The 17,647-nt window shown below is 39.3% G+C and overlaps 1 protein-coding gene across 6 annotated transcripts in view; it reads right to left on the bottom strand.

Moving 5' to 3' along the window:
• The window catches only part of stxbp5l (syntaxin binding protein 5L), a 159,543-nt gene that overhangs the window by 55,499 nt on the left and 86,397 nt on the right, over positions 1-17,647 (bottom strand). For all 6 annotated transcript variants that reach the window (XM_044365755.1, XM_044365756.1, XM_044365759.1 and 3 more), the window contains exons 4-7: positions 16,550-16,650; positions 10,828-10,962; positions 5,212-5,275; positions 2,317-2,400 (exon numbers count right to left, since the gene is read on the bottom strand). In XM_044365755.1, coding sequence (XP_044221690.1) covers positions 2,317-2,400; positions 5,212-5,275; positions 10,828-10,962; positions 16,550-16,650 — 384 coding nt within the window. The remainder of the gene's footprint in view (positions 1-2,316; positions 2,401-5,211; positions 5,276-10,827; positions 10,963-16,549; positions 16,651-17,647) is intronic.

Genomic DNA, 17,647 nt, shown 5'->3' with positions numbered 1-17,647 from the left:
CCATAACTAGACTACTACAGTTGCAAATTACAGTTTTCTTCACACACTGTACATATGATTGATTTGATGCGGTGCTTTTGAAGAAAAAAAAAAAGGTGTACAACATAATGGATGCAAAATATATAACACAGCCAAATAAAATACAACACTACAGCCAAATGTAACTTGTTACTCGACATCATCAGTACAATTATACAGCTTTACACCAGTAAGAGTAGCTGTAATTCAGTACTTCCACCCTTGTGCGTTTGTGAATTATAACCGGTGTTGGTTTTTCGTACTCGTCTGAAGAGGTGTGAGACAGAGCTGCCATGCTATGCTGGATGTGATGCACATGAAAACCACATTAATGAATGTGAGCAGGATGTGACTCTTCACAAGAGATGGGACAGGAGATGAGAGCTCGGCTGCAGCGGATAAGGAGGATCAGTGCCATGAAGTGAAAATGTCTGAGGGGCAAATTGGGTTTGAAACCACAGGGGTTAAAAAACAGATTAAAATAGACAGATGTGTGTATGTGTATGTGTGTGTCTGTGTGTGTCTGTAAGGAAAATTCTCAAACAGATGGTATAATTTTAATTTTATAATCACTGTAATCACTTTTGCAACTACATGAAACCATAAATTGCATTATACTATTATTATACAGTGGATCAGCTATTTATGGTGCTCTCTCTTTAAATATATTTAAAATAATATCTCCCATTCTTACAGTTTTACATGGTAACTAATAGCACTGCAGGCACCATGCTGCATACACATTATACAAAACGATCCCCCTCACAGTGAGAACACTATTTTTTGGGGGATGAAATCATAACACTGTAGTTTTCACCTGTTTCAGCTGATAGTGCTGTGCGAGCTGTGGGGGGCAGCTTGGACTTGTATGAGCCTGCCTGGGTCCTTTAATTGCAGCTTCTTGTTCAAAAAGCAGTAATTGGTTGGCAGAGAAACAGGCAGTGTTTCTTGATAGCAAGATGCTAGTTCATAATAATAATAAAAACATGTTGATGCTGCTTAAAGATGAAAGTTGCTCTCCGTTTCATTGAGAGTCCAAATATTGGCAGACAAAATTTGAAGGCTCAGACAAAGGCTCCAATATGCATTTATATAGGCAGGAGTTTTTTTTCTAAGCACTATCTGTGTCTGGTCATGTCACAAACATATTTTACATTTTATTGTACGTGGGCATGCCTTATAGTGCAAGTTGTTAGACATTGTCTAGTCAGCTTTATGTTTTGCGGTTAATTGCTTTCTACTGCCATATATTATATTTTGTAGGTATGATGAGAACAATATACTGTATATATTAACATAATCATTTTAACCATGAACTTGAATTGATCAAATAATAAAACATTATTTGTATTTGAACCTCACCTTCAAAAACAGAAAAAAAGTCTAAAGTGAGTCTAAATAAAAGCTGAGTGAAAATGAATAGTGGAAATAGAACCGGAGGTTAGTGAAAAAATATGACTCTGTTGCTTTGGGCCAAACTGCATGATTCACTTTAAAAAATAGAAGTGGTTGTGAATTTAATGGGAAGAGGCCCTGATGAAAATAAAATTGGTTTGAAGTGTCTATGATAAGAATCCAAAATTGGACTATATTGGGTTTTTTTTTAAAGGAGGTTGTACATGCACTGGGATGAGGTTTCAATTGTCCATGAAAGAAAGAAAGAAAATGGAAAGAGCTATTGACAAAAGTCTGAAAAATCCCCTCCACTTTTGAGTTTTCATCTCTTCACTTTCTGTTTTCTGTCATGTCACACAAGGCGCAGTGCAGGATTCAATGTCAGATCATGACATAAAAATAACACCTGTGGAACATCAGTCAAGCCTATCCTGCATTGAGCAGCACAAGGTGAAAACTAATGAAAAGTTATTGAGGATCAACCTTGTTAAATGTCTGAATATTTAACAATCTACAGCTCCATGTTTTTAGCTGATTTGTTGAAGTTTTGGCACCTCTCTATCATGAAATGTCATGCTGCTTTGGCTACTAGTAGTTCCTGTTTCTATTGTATACACAAAAATCACCTGAATTACTTTCGATACAGAGGAAAATGTCACAGTAAACCCTGAGTTATCACTCTGAGCAGAAGTGGTGTGACATTTAAATGTTCACTTTGTTCAATCATGCAGCCCCGCTGTGCAAACACGACTAATTTTTGTTGAGAGCACAGAGATAGCCAAAATAAAATTGAATCATATCAAATCTGTATGAACTCTATGACCCCTAAAAGCCACACAAAATGCCCCCTCTAATTTCACAGACATTTTTAGAAAATGTTATTTTCTGCATAGCGGAACTCACCTCGTCGTAGTAGATTCTGAAGTCGGCTTTCTTGACCCTGAGGTCCCACTGTACAATCGTCCCACTCTCAAACCCGATAAGCAGCTACAGAGGGAGGTAAAAAGGATTTAAAATAATGATGTGTTGAAAGAAGATATTTTCAATAGCCTGAAATACGATAAAGCAAGGACATACAGTACCAGCGTCGTTTAATTGCACGCTTTGCTGTAATGTAAGCGAGCCATTTTTCCTGTTTCTACCCAAAAGGCTTTTTCCTATTCCTCCTAGTCTGTCTCTCTATCCCTCTATTAAGCCTTCAGTTCCTTTCTTCAGATGTTGTTTCTAATGACAAAGACTTCTGTGGTAAGTGTGGACTGGGAGGGAGGATTTCCACTGTGAGTGCACAGCCTCAGCATGTAGGCAATTTACTTCAGCACTGCATGGATCTTATGGTGACAATATTGGCTGTCTCAGATATTCGCTAAAATTGGTTGTTTTCATCTACGTACAGTGTACTGTATATTGACAGTTAACCACAAACATATAGATTTAATGATTAAACATGCACACAAGTACATAAAGAATGCAAAAAACACTCAAAAAAAACACACACAATCCCTTGTACATGTCTTCTCATCCACATCAGTGACAAACTTAATACACATGCACATACAATAGAAAACACAAACACAGCCACACACAACCACACAGGCACACAAACAACGCAATGCAGGATAAGAGTGGAGGGTAGAGTCGACAAAATCAGATCAGAGGAGACGGGGAGTGATGCTGGAGGAGCACAGCTTTAAGACAGAAAGGAGGAAACAGCTCTCCTGCCGAGAGGAACTGTGTGACATCTCAAATCAGAAGATGGGGAAGTAGAGGGCAGGTCAGGTGGAAAAAAGCCTGCATCAAATTCTGCAACCCTGAAGCTTTACCAACAGTACCCAACAGGTAAGATGAACAGCTGCATGAACACACACACTATACATCCTCAAAGGCATGTGTTATGTGGATGCAGATCTACTTTGACATGCAAAGAGAGTGTCCTCCAAGGAAAAACAACAGGAACAGTCGTGCAAGTGACAGAAGCCCTACAGCGCCCATAGTAATTATGACGGAAACGAAGGAGGAAATCATGTGACATTATTATACAGCGATAAAGTCCGTGCACAGAGGAGGTCGGGGTGGATGGATGGGTTTGCTATTCGTTTCTCATTTCCAGCACTGTTGTCCCATAAACTTAGTCATGTGGTTATTATTGTAGCCATGATGACGAAGGTCCCCTAAGCTTAAGGAATTTGTAATTTTAACCCACATGTCAGTGCTTCCCTAATGGGCACTGAAGAACTTGTGGGATGCAAGGAATAAATCTACAATGTCTTCAAATTTAAACAGTAAATTAACTGAAAAATATATTATTATGACATGCACTTGTGGTTAAGATAATTTTTCAAAAAGCTGTTGTTTAATGGATTTAAATGTCACTGCAGGAAAAGCAAAAGCATAGTTACTACTAACATTAATAATGGCTATGTTCATTTTAGATGAGATGTTTCCTGGGGCCTGTTATGGTGCATGCTGAGTCACATAATATTATCAGTTACACCTGTGCTTTTCCCGCTGTGACAAATCATGTCTCAGTCAGTCCGCTAGACAAAACCCTATTAAACGATTTTGAGTAGAAGGGAGCAGTAAAAAAAAACAAAACAAAATTAAACTCATCCTTTAATACTTTAGGCTGGGGGGAGTCTATAAAATCTGTCACTGGAAATCACTCATTAGTGTCAACTGTTTCTATCTCTTGAAAAATATGTTCTTTGTCTTTGCTTTAATGAAAAAGAACATTTGAGTGTCATCATATTTGACTTTTCGCATTTTGGTTATTTCTCAAACAGTGTGCAAGTGATCACTGATGCCTGAAATGTAACCATTTTTTACAGTACCCTGAAATTATAATTTCGTCCAGATGTCCAGAAAAAGCTCCTGTATCATTTAAAACAATGTTCATCATTACCAGAATGTAGTTTCTTGTGGAGCGTTGGTGATTAGTAATTATTTTTCTAGCACTGATGTCTATTTCCCCCATTGCCAGGTATAATCATTTCCTCAACACTTTCTTAGTAATACAAGGGAAGTTGGTATTGCAGGCTATTTACTTATCACAACATGAAGTAAAAATCAGAATCAAAATAGAAAAGCTTTGGAAAATAAAAACATATTCTCATGTGTGTCTTGGCCATTGCATCCTAAAAGTGAAGATTCAATTCTTTAAGGGTAGTTACACCATTTCCCACAAAGTTATTTTTTCTAAAATGCTACACATAACACCATCTTGCAGTGTGATGGCAGCTGTAAGTCTGTGTCTCGTTTTTATGTCTTCACAGCTTGTCAAGTCTGGTTTCACCCGGAGGCAGTGAAATCCATTGGGAAAATCAATATACTTTTGAGTGACCTCTCTTTTACAGCAACCTCCACCTTCCTCTTTTGCTACCAATTTGACTGCACACTGACCCTGAAAAAAAACCTCAACTTTTCTCAAAGGATATTATCTGGTTCCTCACACCTCTTTTTTTTGTTTATATATGTGAAAAGCTGAGGGACAGAGAAAACGGACACAAGAGCAGCAACAGGAGGAATACATGAAGAAAGATTTCTTTTTTTCAGAAAGCAAATCTGAGCAATATAAAAGAAAGAAAGCAAGATAGAAAGACAAAAAACATAGAAATAAAGGGTTAAGATACAGGAAACACAGAGGGAGGATGGAGGATAAATAGGCCTACATCATGGAGAAAAAGGAGCAGAAAAGTGGGAAAAATGAGAGAGCCTCTATTTTGTAGACTGTGGTAACATTAGGGCTGGTGCTTGAGGAGAACTAGGAGGTGTCGCTGGTGTTTCTTTTATCTGCCTACTCACCTTGCCTTCATCCTTCGGGCTGTCGCTCAAATGAACCACAGGTCCTGGATGAGTTTTAGTTGATCTAGGACAAGAAGGAAAGATAAGAGTCAGGAGAGATGGGTAAAACAGTAATACCATGTAACTAGACGGAAGACGAAGAAAACCTTTACACCCTGTTCAGAAAGGACATGGAAGGGCTGAGTATATAACCGTACCCATTCAAGTCACACATATACAAACACCCTGCTAAATTCAACTATTCATTCAAAGAGATATAAGTGATCTCAGAATAACTGTTGAAAAGTGAAAAGTGAAAACATGAATGCACATGGATTCAGAAACAACAAAAAAAGACTTTGGTAAATTGACCATTACATCTACAGTATAGTATGTCTCTATAGTGTTGCAAAAATTACAGTACTTTTCATTGTGTGTTTCTTTTACATATCTGTGTGGTGCATTAAGAAGGTAAGAGGATAATTAAGTACAAAAAGATAACCACAATGTCACAGTCACCACCTTTTGTACCCTCTACTGCAACATTATCAAAAGAAAAATATAGCATGTTTATTTTTTACCTGCAAAATGCATTGTGATCCTGAACTCAGAGAAGCCCATCATCTATCAATATTTGGATTTTGACAAATGACACAAATGCACAGAGGCCGGGAATGTCATACATTAGTATTGTTAATGAAACCAAAGCAGCTAACTCACTGTATTCCCATTGCTCACTGCATCTCTGTGCCCAACCTGACATTGACCACTTGATCACCAGCAAGGAACCAAACCTACCGGCAACAATCAGGATACTTTTAACATAGTGGCTGAAATGTGAGCTGATCTGGAAAACTGAGGTAAAGTGTGACTGACACGTTCAATATGGGCCCGTTTAGTTATGCCTGCTGCTGGTGGGCGATAAAAACAGCAAACCACAGTAAGCTCTCAAAACCTTTCTATTTAGCAGCTTAAGTAGTAAAAAGCTAAAGGTATCAACAAGCCATCCGCAATACACAACACCTGTCCAATCACTGCAGTGCCAGAATGGGTGAATGCCAAGCGCTAATCTTGCTACACCAGCCATCCAGAACAAATAATACACTGAGCTAGCTGAAATACACTTTCTGACGTAACATGTATATAAACTTTTGACCTCAGACCTTTTGTTGTGCATCAGTAAACCCATACGCATGTGGACACAGTGTGCCATGAATGACACTAAGTTCTTTTTGAGTTTATTGAGTTATTAAGTTGTTTGAGAAGAAAAGTTCATAGCAGTTATTGAATTTGAGACAGAAAGGGCTGTAACTGAGGGCAAAGGCTTGCTACTGAGGAGACCAATATATGGATTGAAGAGAGTTACTGACTCACTGACTCCTGATGAGGTTTTCCTTTCAACTGACAAGGTCACAAACAAGCAAACATTGTTTTTGGTTTTTTTACACTTCAGTTATTATACAGATTAACCCTGCAGTAACTGTTTTTTGTTCACTTTGGGGAAGAGGAAACAAGTTATGAATATGACACTGACATGTCATCACCTTTTAAATTGATATGGCAAACTTATCCAGCATTTATGGAGCAGCAACATCTTTTATTTGGAGTTATGTTTCTGGCCACTTTGTGAATGTGAGTCCAATATTCACTCTCTGTTTTTGTCTCTTCTAACTTCTAAGGAAAATGTATGGCTCTTTAACTACTAAATGTTCCATAGTGACAGTGAACCAAGACAATAAATTTGCAGGCTGGACAGCTAAACAATGAGCTGAAACTCGCTATAAAGCTCCGTAAATCTGAGGGGAGCTGCAGATTTGGGTGATAAAAGTAAAAGTATCATTATAAGATATAACAAGTTAATTATTGAGCTTTAGAGGTGCTGTGAGGCAGATTTTGTTACCTTTGTACAGAGCTGAAGCTACATTGGATGACTCTTTCTTGGCTCAGTCAGGTTCCTCAAACCACATAGTCCACACCAGTTAACATGAGTCTATTTGGTCTGGTATCCATCAAGTATGAAACTGGAGCAAATGACATTGCTGGGTTGTGTGAACCAGAGGAGTCTAGCATCAGTGGGATGACAGTTTTCTCTTGCACTCCTCTCTATGGAAACAGATTATTTAATAAATTCCAAACAGATTTTTAGGAGCCAGACCGATAATATGCCACTAATATGGTTATTCACCTTGCTTCAAGAGAAATCCATAACGATTAGTTTTGTGCTTGCCAGCTTTAGCAGTGCAGGGAAATGGTGCTCACCAGCTATGTGTTACTGCGGTTTATAAGCTTTACAGCAGTAGGTGACCTTCACTTAGTCTGCTACATTGGTCAGAACTTGTGCATGCTCAGTCTACTATAGTAATTGTACCAGAGCTCGGACTGAAACCGGTGTTCTACTGAAACTAAGTCTCAGTGAAATTACTCGTTAACATCTCTGCCAAGCCCCACAGAGAAGGGTCCTCTGGGTACACAGGTCGCAGGAGGCTTGCAGAGGAGCTGATGCACACACCTCACAAATCTCAATCCATCCTGTGGACTTGCAGGTCAAACAGACTGACTGGTTGATCTAATACCTTTCAGTAAGAATATTAGAAAGAGAAAAGAAGTTTTATGTATAAGCATAAAAGAAACTGCCATCCAAATGTCTCCAACCCTTTCTTATTTGCCTGGGGAAGCATTTTTTAGCCTTCAGGCAAAAAAGCTGGTTTTTCAAAAGTCATGTGAGAGCCCAAACCTATATCAAGTTACATTATATCAAGTATTTCTTCCTGTCCCGTGGGTTTCGATGACAGAAACATTTAGAGAAGATATTCGAGCCATCTGGATGGTAAGCATCTATCTTTGTCAAGTCTCTGCTGCTGCTATATCAATGTATTTACATTTTTAACCTTGTCTTGGCTGATGTTGAGACCTCTCTGTTTATTTTCTAATCTTAATAGCAGAAATAGCCAAACATGTCAATGTTGATTTCGGCTGACATGATGCCAGGCGTAAACACAATTTTGTTCATCACAGGGATCCAAGAACTGCAGCAGTGTGTGTACCGGGCTTCTGTGTTTTCCCATTGCTCCTTGAGTCATTTTTATATCTCATTTTGGAATAAATCTCTTGAAGATGAAATTGTGAATTAAATATGTTGCAAACCCATTTGAATTTCAATGAAAGCCCGGCCCTCCTGTTTGGGACCAGTGGCCCCAGTTGAATTGTTACTATAACAGATTCTTTTCAAGAGAGCATATTTTGGTTTGTATTAAATTAATGCATCTGTGAACGGCTGTCACATAAACAAATACTGTGAGGACACAAATGCAAATAGAAGTGTAAACACATACACACGCCAACTGTGACTCACACTCTGCTGTTTGTACACAGTGGAAAGAGTGGATTAGTTCTCCCTTGCTCACTCAATGTTCCACCGCAGGAAAAACAGAAAGTACCCTCAATCCCTATTCATGTTGAGTGGAAAACCTCCTCAGCCAAACTATGAAACTCCCCAGTCGCTATGTTGATGAGAGAAGATTCCTTCTCTGCTAGTTCAACTCTTTGTGAACTCAACTTCAGAAAGGTACAGAGTGCTGACGGTTAGAAAATACTGTATAATGCTGAAACAGAATATTATACAGAGGCTTATTGTTGAGCTGGTGGTGTATTCTACTGACTTTAGTCAGCATAGTTACAACCCACATTCTAGTAGCTTAGTGAACTGTCCTTTCACAGGTCAGATGACAATGTTATCGGACTTCTTAAATCAGTAAATATGCAAGTAAACTGGACATATCATATCAAGTTAAAACAGTAATGTTAAACTCCCCCCTTTTGTTTTTAGGGGGTTCGCCAGGCTTTCAAATTTGAGTCTGGAATTGAATTTAAAGCCGATGCATTTAACAGAATACTGCAAAGACTCAGATAACTATATTTCTGACTGAACACAGTGAATAAGAAAAAGTCAAAACACACTACAAATAAATTATACCATGATCTGTTGATTGTGGGTCTCTGACTTTATATTAAAAATAACGTGTTATATAAGTCTCATTGCAGCTCTAATAACAGAGAATTAACTGTTACTAGGGGCTTGATTCCTGCTATGCCGAAGCAGGCAGGAACAAGACGTGCAACAATGTGCTAACCTCAGAGTTTCCCCCAGGAAACTGGTCAGCAGAGGTGTTAAAAAAAGCAAAGAAAAGACTAACTGGATTTATTCTCTGCCTGTGTAAAAACTATATGAACAGGCTTAACTATTAGGGAAAAACCAGTCTAAAGAACTACAGCATAGAGAGTCATGATGTCACATCCGGCCTAAAATTAGAGCCTCTGCTCTTTTTAACTGAAATTTAATGTTATATTTCATAAATGTCTAATAATATCCTAATGATGTTAGGGGCTGGCACCACACAAACCCCTTTAAATGTATCATAAATTATGTGTTACATGCTTGTTTAAAAAGTCATTACATGATGAACAAACAAGAAACATTAAAGCAGCCATGGCTCAGGAGGTAGAGCGGGTCATCCACTAATCAGAAGATCGGCGGTTCGATTCCTGGCTCCTCCAGTCCATGTGTTGAAGTGTCCTTGGGCAAGACACTGAACCCCAAATTGCTCCACATGGCTTTGCCATTGGTGTATGAATGATTAGATCCTTCTGATGCGCAGATTGGCACTTTGCATGGCAGCCTTCCATCAGCATGTGAATGGGTGAATATGGCTCGTAGCGTAAAAGCACTTAGAGTCCATTTACCATTCAAAACAAGAACCTTCAGAAGTTCAGTTCAGATGTGATGTGGAGGAAAATGGGAGGTCCTCACTGTTGACTCACAAACACTCAGCCTCTTATCCTCTGAGACTTTTTCAGTGATTGGCAGACAGCCCTCCCACACACACACACATCAATGTTATGACTGCTCACTATAGTTTGGGCTGTCACAAGGCAACAAGATGGCTTGGTATGTAAGTGACTTGTGACTGACACTGCAGCAGGGGATTTGTCAGGGTATCACCAGAGTAACGGCGTAGGTGGGTGAACTGAAGAGAAACAAAGGGCATACAAAGCAACTGAACACCATTTGTGTACTTGTCAGTGCTTTAAGTTGTCAATCTGCAGTGTATGTCAGCTAAACAGCCAACACTTACAACAAAAAAAAGTGCAGGCCAACAAATTAATAAAGGCTTCTGTAATATTCCACCCAAATGTGAGATGTTATAATACACTGTAAATGCTTACTGCCAAATGACAATATTACCACAAAAGAAGGATACATTTTGTTGATGCAATGCACACAGTCTGTCTGTGACACACTGTGAAATATATTAATGTTAAAACTCATGTTAAAAATCTTTTTTTTTCTTAGAGTTTAAGGACACTTGATTTGGTATTTTTTGTTTACAGGTTACAGGTTATGTGCTGCACAACAACATGGCAATAACCTGTTCTAACTAGCTAATCAGATAATGATCCTGTGAATTACGCATCAAAGGCGCTTCAGTAGTAAAAGCAAATTATCAGTGAAACATTCTTTACTTATTTGAACCAGGAAATAGGCATGATCAAATTAAAGTTACCAATTAACATGTATTTATGTTTTTTTTTTTTTTTTAGGAGTCACGTATGTCATTGTTTGGAGCACTAGCAACTCACAGTTCAATGGCCTTATTCCACATGATGACGTATCCCGACAATATGAAGGACTCGATGTTGACGATGTGTGTGTTTCCGCGCTCCGTCCCCACGTACAGCCATTTACTCTGAAAGGGAAGGTGGCAAAACGTGATCCTGAAAAACAAGAGACAAAGGAGGAAAGAGACTGGGAATTAGAATCTGAACAGTCACAAAGAAGTCACTGCATGATATGTTTGTGAGTGTGAGTGTTTCTATACAGTGTAGATAAATAGTGTATTCTTGGACTATTGTATATAGAGCCATTGACCTTTATCTGTTTCAGTTGGAGTGACATGTTCTTATTTTCACTATTGTAAAATTGTACGGATCTGAGATATGTCTTTTTGTAGAATCAATTATGGGGACAATTACTCAATCTAAGAAACCGGACGCAGGAAGCTTTTATTCAATGGACCAATTATTGGACAGCGTATCCTGCAATTTTCAATCTGTATTGTACATGGTACATGGCAGACTGTACCTAGCATGTCACTGTCATAAAAATAATCTTAAATTAATGTTCAATGGTAATAACTGCCTTTTTCCACAGCCGTCATGCCATGACTCATTCATGAAAGTCATGGACTGACTCATTCTGAATTAAGGTTTAATTTAGTGCTCGACAGGAATGCGAAAATCATTTTTCCTCCACCAAGTAGTGTCTAACATATGGGTATTATTGCCTACACCCGCTCCTCCTGACCTTTATGGTGCTACTCATGCTTTTCTCTTTTAAGGCAACTTTTGCACTCAGCCTATAAGCTCGCTCTGAGCTGGTATAAATAGTTATTCAAAGAGCTCTTCACAACAATTGCCAGAAGTAGAAGCCTGAACTTTTCCTGTATGTGTAGTTACATTACACAGTAGTCTGCAGACATACTGTACTGTAGGCACTACAGACCAAACTGGTTCACCATTTCACATAAACTCACTACTCCTCTGTTAAAAGCCTTGAATAATATAAGATTCAATTATTTTTGTTATTCGCAAATCAATTAATAACCATAAAGCCAAGAAAGGTAATTATATGAGATGTAAAAATAATGATGTGATGCAAGGGTGCTTGAACTATCAATACACAGGCATTAGTATCCATCACCTTTGTAAGCACCTTAACAACAGAATAAAATCAGCACACACGAAGTCCCTCCCGCCCATGCTGATTACCTTGTAAAGACCGGGGGATCAGTGGGCTCCAGCCTTATATCTACCCGCCCAGCAAGAGGCAGGATTATTAGATAGAAGACAAATGAGATGGCAGACAATTCAATAAGGATTTTAGGGGCTTGGGGAGATGACAATATTCAAACTGGCAGGGTGGGCAGAAGTCCTATGCGAGCAACAGAGGATTATACACTCTACTATGTCTTTGTTTGAGGAAGCTTTCTAATTGACCTTTCTGGATCATTAGGACTAATTTTTTAACATAAAAAGCAATCTAAACCTTCTCACAAACTTGCGTATAGTAAGTAAAGTGATCCTTTAACTTTGTGAGTCTTCAGAAAAATCTCTTTGGAGTCTATTACCTCCATTATGAGTTTACCAATAAACTAAAATGTCACAAAAAAAGAAATAAAGGACAAGGTTTTAGGGAGACTAAAATCAATGAAAGAAAGGCTGAGAAGATGACTGCAAGGAGAAGGAGGTAAGTAGTGATGAATATAGATCCAGAGGGCAATTTGGGGAAAGTCAGAGGCGTGGTTTTGACTCCAGACAGTCAGACCAGGCACCATCATCTGGTCTTATAATTATCAATCAAAGAGGACAGGATGAGACATGGGTCTAGCCGGCAGTTGACCGGCCACTGCAAGACCAGCTGAGGAGCAAATACCCTTAATGAAGTAAACAGATGTAGAGATTAATTGAATTGGTGACATCATCTAGGGAACTGGTGACCTTGCCATCTGTTCTGCATGAGATGTGGCACAACCGCTTAAGGAATTCTATGAAGACTTTGTATATCAGCAAAGAAATGTCATGTTGTATAAATCAAAATCAGATGACTGCATTAGCTCAAATGGGTCTTAAATGCACACAAAACTGAGTGTCCAGTGTTTTGTGTATCGTAATGCACATTTTGTTTCGCAGTGAATGTTTCTATGTTTCTTTTGACAACGGCATGACAGACGAGGAGGGGTGGCAGGCATGAGTTGCTGATTGACAGTTATCACAAAACAATTCTCTCCATCTCTCCCAATGATTCATACATTTGTTTTTGGGCGGATTCTGAGGGGGTGTTAAGGCGCTAATTGTCCGAGGTTCAGCCTAGAGACAGAGAGCTAAATGGCAAGTCACTACCCTGCCTCTGACGGATGATTCATGATGCCCTTTTTCTCCTTTTAACTTTAAACATGATTCACCGCTCTGCCGCTAAGAGCGAGTGGTTCTGCCTCCTACCTCATCGCGCCACAAGACAGGTAGAAACGACTGAAAAGGTTTTTCAACACTTCAGAAGCAAAACGTTATTCCTGTCCTTCACCTCTGCCCATTTGTGTGGGCATGTGCATCACAGAGAGATGGGCTATGAATCTAAAATATAAAAATGGACAGGTTTGGTATTGGTATTAGGATGCACTGTGTATCATTTATAACATATATTTATATTATTTTTATTATTATGTGTAAGAAAATGTAATTATTGTTGTTCCAGTAATGGGATTTCAGCTAATAATTATGTTCTATAATGCATCGGCTTGACAGTGGACTAAAGACTCAAAACACCGCTCTGAATGGGGATTTTTACTTCGCTGCCTTCCTTTCCTCTCCTCTGCTCTCTGTGTCGGGTTCTGTTTGTATGAGGACAGAGATGAGCTCCATACACACACACTTACACACACAGCGGACAGCAGAGCTGAAAAGCCACAGCAGAGAAGTGAACAGACTTAAGGTTAATCTTTACTCAAGGCCGACAATGCGTGTTATCAATAAGTGCAACAAAATCCGATCCATACATCAATACCCCTGCATGTTAACGACAGCAGCAGCCATCCTCTTGTTTTTTGAGTACAGGATCCCTCCGTTTTCTCTAGAAGTCAGTGTGAATTGAACAAAGTTTGATAAAAAAAAAAATCCTAAAACAATGTCTGTAGTTCTAACACATGCTGCTAATGACTTGAACCCTGTCACTGCATTTCAGAGACTCAAGGTTCTTTCCTTAACAACTTGCAGACAGTACATGGATTTCACAAACTCTTCCAGCTCATTATCCTTTAAGGCTGTGTTGCATTTTGAAAGAGCCCCTGGTTGAGTTATAATGTGCTTTTTTTATAACAGGCATGACATTCTTCTGTCTCAGGGAGAAAGCTTATTGTTCTCTTGTGATGGAAAGTTTCAGTAGAGAGAAAACATGCCCTTTGACTCAGCTGAAGTTCTTGACTTGCAAAAGCAAGAAGGTTTAGCTTGCTATTACTAGGCTCATCAAAAGTAAACATGTATTAGCACTTGTGACCCTGCAGTTTTATGAACAGTTTGTGGAAAAATACGATATTGTGCTTCATGTGCTTTTTGAATGCACATTACATTCCATCACATTCAGTAGAAATATAGTCTTATTGATTAATGACCTTGCCCATGGCATAGGTGCCATGCAGTGAAAATAAGCTTTTAGATGGAATGAACAGAAAAAAAAAAGACCAGACTGTGAATGCCTCCTTCCAAAGACACTTACATTGTGTTTGAAGGTTTCTTCAGTCAATTTCCACCAGCATGTCTGAGCTTTCTTAGAGGCATAAATGGGTAAGAGAGTGTCGGGACGGCCTTTCTTTGAAAAGGAAACAGTGATAACTCCAAAGTCAAAAAAAAAAATCACTTGTTCAGTGTGGTACTCAACAAAGTTTTGAAACTTGATGCTAATAATTAAAACCAATATCTCCACTACTGGTTTGCTTCATGTGCCATGACTCCTTAACAAAAAACTACCTTCCGCTGTTAGGAAATGTATAGGAGAGGGGGGAAAAAAATCAAAAATATTGAGGCGAGCAATATCTCGCTTTGCCTTGGGTGAATTTTAATACATAAGGCATAGAGTCAAATGAATGTTATATACTGTGAGGCTTATTTCTTGAATGCAGAGAATATATTGCTGCAGGGATCTATAGGCTAGACAATATTGCACTGTTATGCAATCAAACTTGCAGGAACACTATACACCAATCAAGATGAACTCTTTGAACACCCAGCCAAAACACTGTATACTGCATCCACTTAAGTTGAGCATCTAGTGGTATGGAAACGAAGGATGTAAGATATCTCTACCTAAAACTATAGGTATAATAAATATGGTTTATTCTATTTTACACAGACTTCACAAACTAAATGCTGATCACATAGAAGTGGGTCTCTAACCCTTGGACCACACACCACTACTGGAGGGATTGAGATTGAGTATCCTAAAGCAAGGCATTGAGAATATTACAGCAACTGAAACTAGCTAAGGCGATGTCTTCATCAACTGACTTACTTCTGTGTACCAGCAGAGGCCCAAGGGGTTCCCTACTTTGTGAAGGAAGAACGAAGACAAATAGTTTTCAAAAACAAGCATCAGCATGTAGAGGCTATTCTTTGCCATTAAATTTTAATGGTGGAGAGCAGAGATTGAGCTGTCTTTGCTTGGAAACAGCAAAGAGTCCTTGCTTACCACTACATCACTCACACTCACTGGGTCTGGCCCTCCTACAACTAATCAGCCAGGATTCTACAATGGTCCAATAGTGTCACAGGTAGGGCCTTAGTTGTTAGGAAGCAGTAACATCAAAGCAACAACCTCTCCTCTGACCTCTGGGACCCCCAGGTGGTGTCAGATATGGACTGTCACAGAGAAGGGGGGTCTGTCATTGCCAGAGGACAATGACACTCAACCACATCTGCCAAACCCGACAATAGCGTGACCCATGACATAGCTCCTGGCATTACTAACACATTGGACCCATACTAATAGAAAAATTAGATTCAACTCATCTTCAATCATGCACATGCTGACTGGCATGCCGTAAAGTATATCTTTAAAAATATTTCACCAGCTCTCTCTGCAGATGCCAGTTTGTAGCAGCCACATGAAAACTAGCTTGTGTGGCACAAGAGTTAAGGTGGAAACATTTCAGAGGAGATGGATTCAGCTGCAGAATAACTACTGGGAAGTCAGCACTCACAGCCTGTGGTGGTGCAAGTGGGTGGCGTCCCACAAGGCAGAGGGGATTGCCAATTGAGATGGAAGAGAAAGCCTCTCTCTCTCAAGTTTATCAGACAGGGTGAGAGAGGGTCAGGAGCAGAGGGAAGAGGCAGGACAGAGGAGCAGGTCTCATCCTGTCAACACTCTGCTTCACTGTCTTCCAGATTGAACTGATTAAATGCGTCTTCATGGGGGGAGAACTCTCACCGCTGCTGATGCTGCAGCTGAGAGATGGTCCTATAGTCAGAATATACCCGACGGTCTTGTACATACTGTGAGTAGATGTCTTCTGGTGCCAGTATTTTGGTGCAGAGGACACTGCGCAGTGATCTCTGAAAGAGCTCTCTGAAGAATAGATTTGCAAAATGTATACAGGACTAGCTGGTGTTGTTTTGGAGAGCTCAATCCTGACTGCCTGTGTAGAACAAAATATACTGACCTAGGACAATCACATCTATCACTGGAGCAAGGTGTGTGGTGTGAGTACCTGTATGTGCAGATGTGTGTGTTTTATTCAGTGGAGTTTATGCTTACCTCTCTCTGTTGAATTTGAGTGAATGCAGGATAGCTGGCCGCCTCTGACGGAGATTCCACAAGTGTAGCGTGTCATCCGCGCAGGCTGTGACCAACGCCCCCTATAAGCCATAAAAAGAAATATCAGTACTCCATCGTTATGAGGACACAGAGAAGGAGGAGAATGTACACTCCCAAACAAATAGGCTCAGAATATAACCTTGTTCATACCTCGCTAATAGAGAATGTTCCGTTTTTGCATTCAGTAAAATACAAGTGCAGAGACCAGCGATGACAGAACAATAACAGAACAGTAAGAGAAGAAGAAAGTTAAACGTTGAGGTGAATTGAGAGTTGCCCTTCTGACTCGACTAAACAAAGTGCTTTCTTGTGACTGCACTGTTCCAGGCGGCAGAAGTGGTGCATTTGTTTTTTCAGCCTCTTAGGTGGCAGAAAAAGAAAACACATGAATGTCCTGAAAGGTTTAAAGCAATTAAACACAGCTCTATCTGTGATGTAAATATGACTAATATTTGTAATACTCATGCACATTTGTCCACCTTATTGATCTTCTGACCAATCCAGTAAAAGTCTTACTGCCCACTTCACCTTTATTTGTATAACAATAATAATAATAATAATAATAGTTTAATAGAATTTCAAAAAGTTTACAAATTTGGTCTACAATACAACACAAATGAGCAGACTTGTTAACACAAGTGAATGCATACAGTAGCATCACTGTGCAGCTGCCTACAGCACAACTCAATGTTAATACCAGAGCTAATGAGGTTATTTACTAATGGGTATTTATATGGGGATGGATACACAAAGAATATATAATGAATACACTAATGCCAAATTTACTGTAAAGTCTAAGCACCAGCACAATGCATACAATGTTGTAAAACCTGCCATTCAAGCCTTTAAAGGGTTAGTTCACCCAAATTAACAAAAGTATGGGTTTCATGTGCAATAAAATGACATCATTTTGACATTTAAACAAACAAAGGGTTTGACACAACCCATGGCCTGATGACCTGGAACCAGTAATTTATGCAGGGCAAGTTGATTAGATCAGAGTCTGCGACGTGAGCATGTTTTTCATGACAAGTGACT

The sequence above is a fragment of the Thunnus albacares genome, chromosome 11, assembly GCF_914725855.1.
Source record: "Thunnus albacares chromosome 11, fThuAlb1.1, whole genome shotgun sequence".
NCBI lineage: Eukaryota > Metazoa > Chordata > Actinopteri > Scombriformes > Scombridae > Thunnus > Thunnus albacares.
Note: the sequence above shows the minus strand (reverse complement) of the source record. Positions and strands in the feature narration are given on the sequence as shown.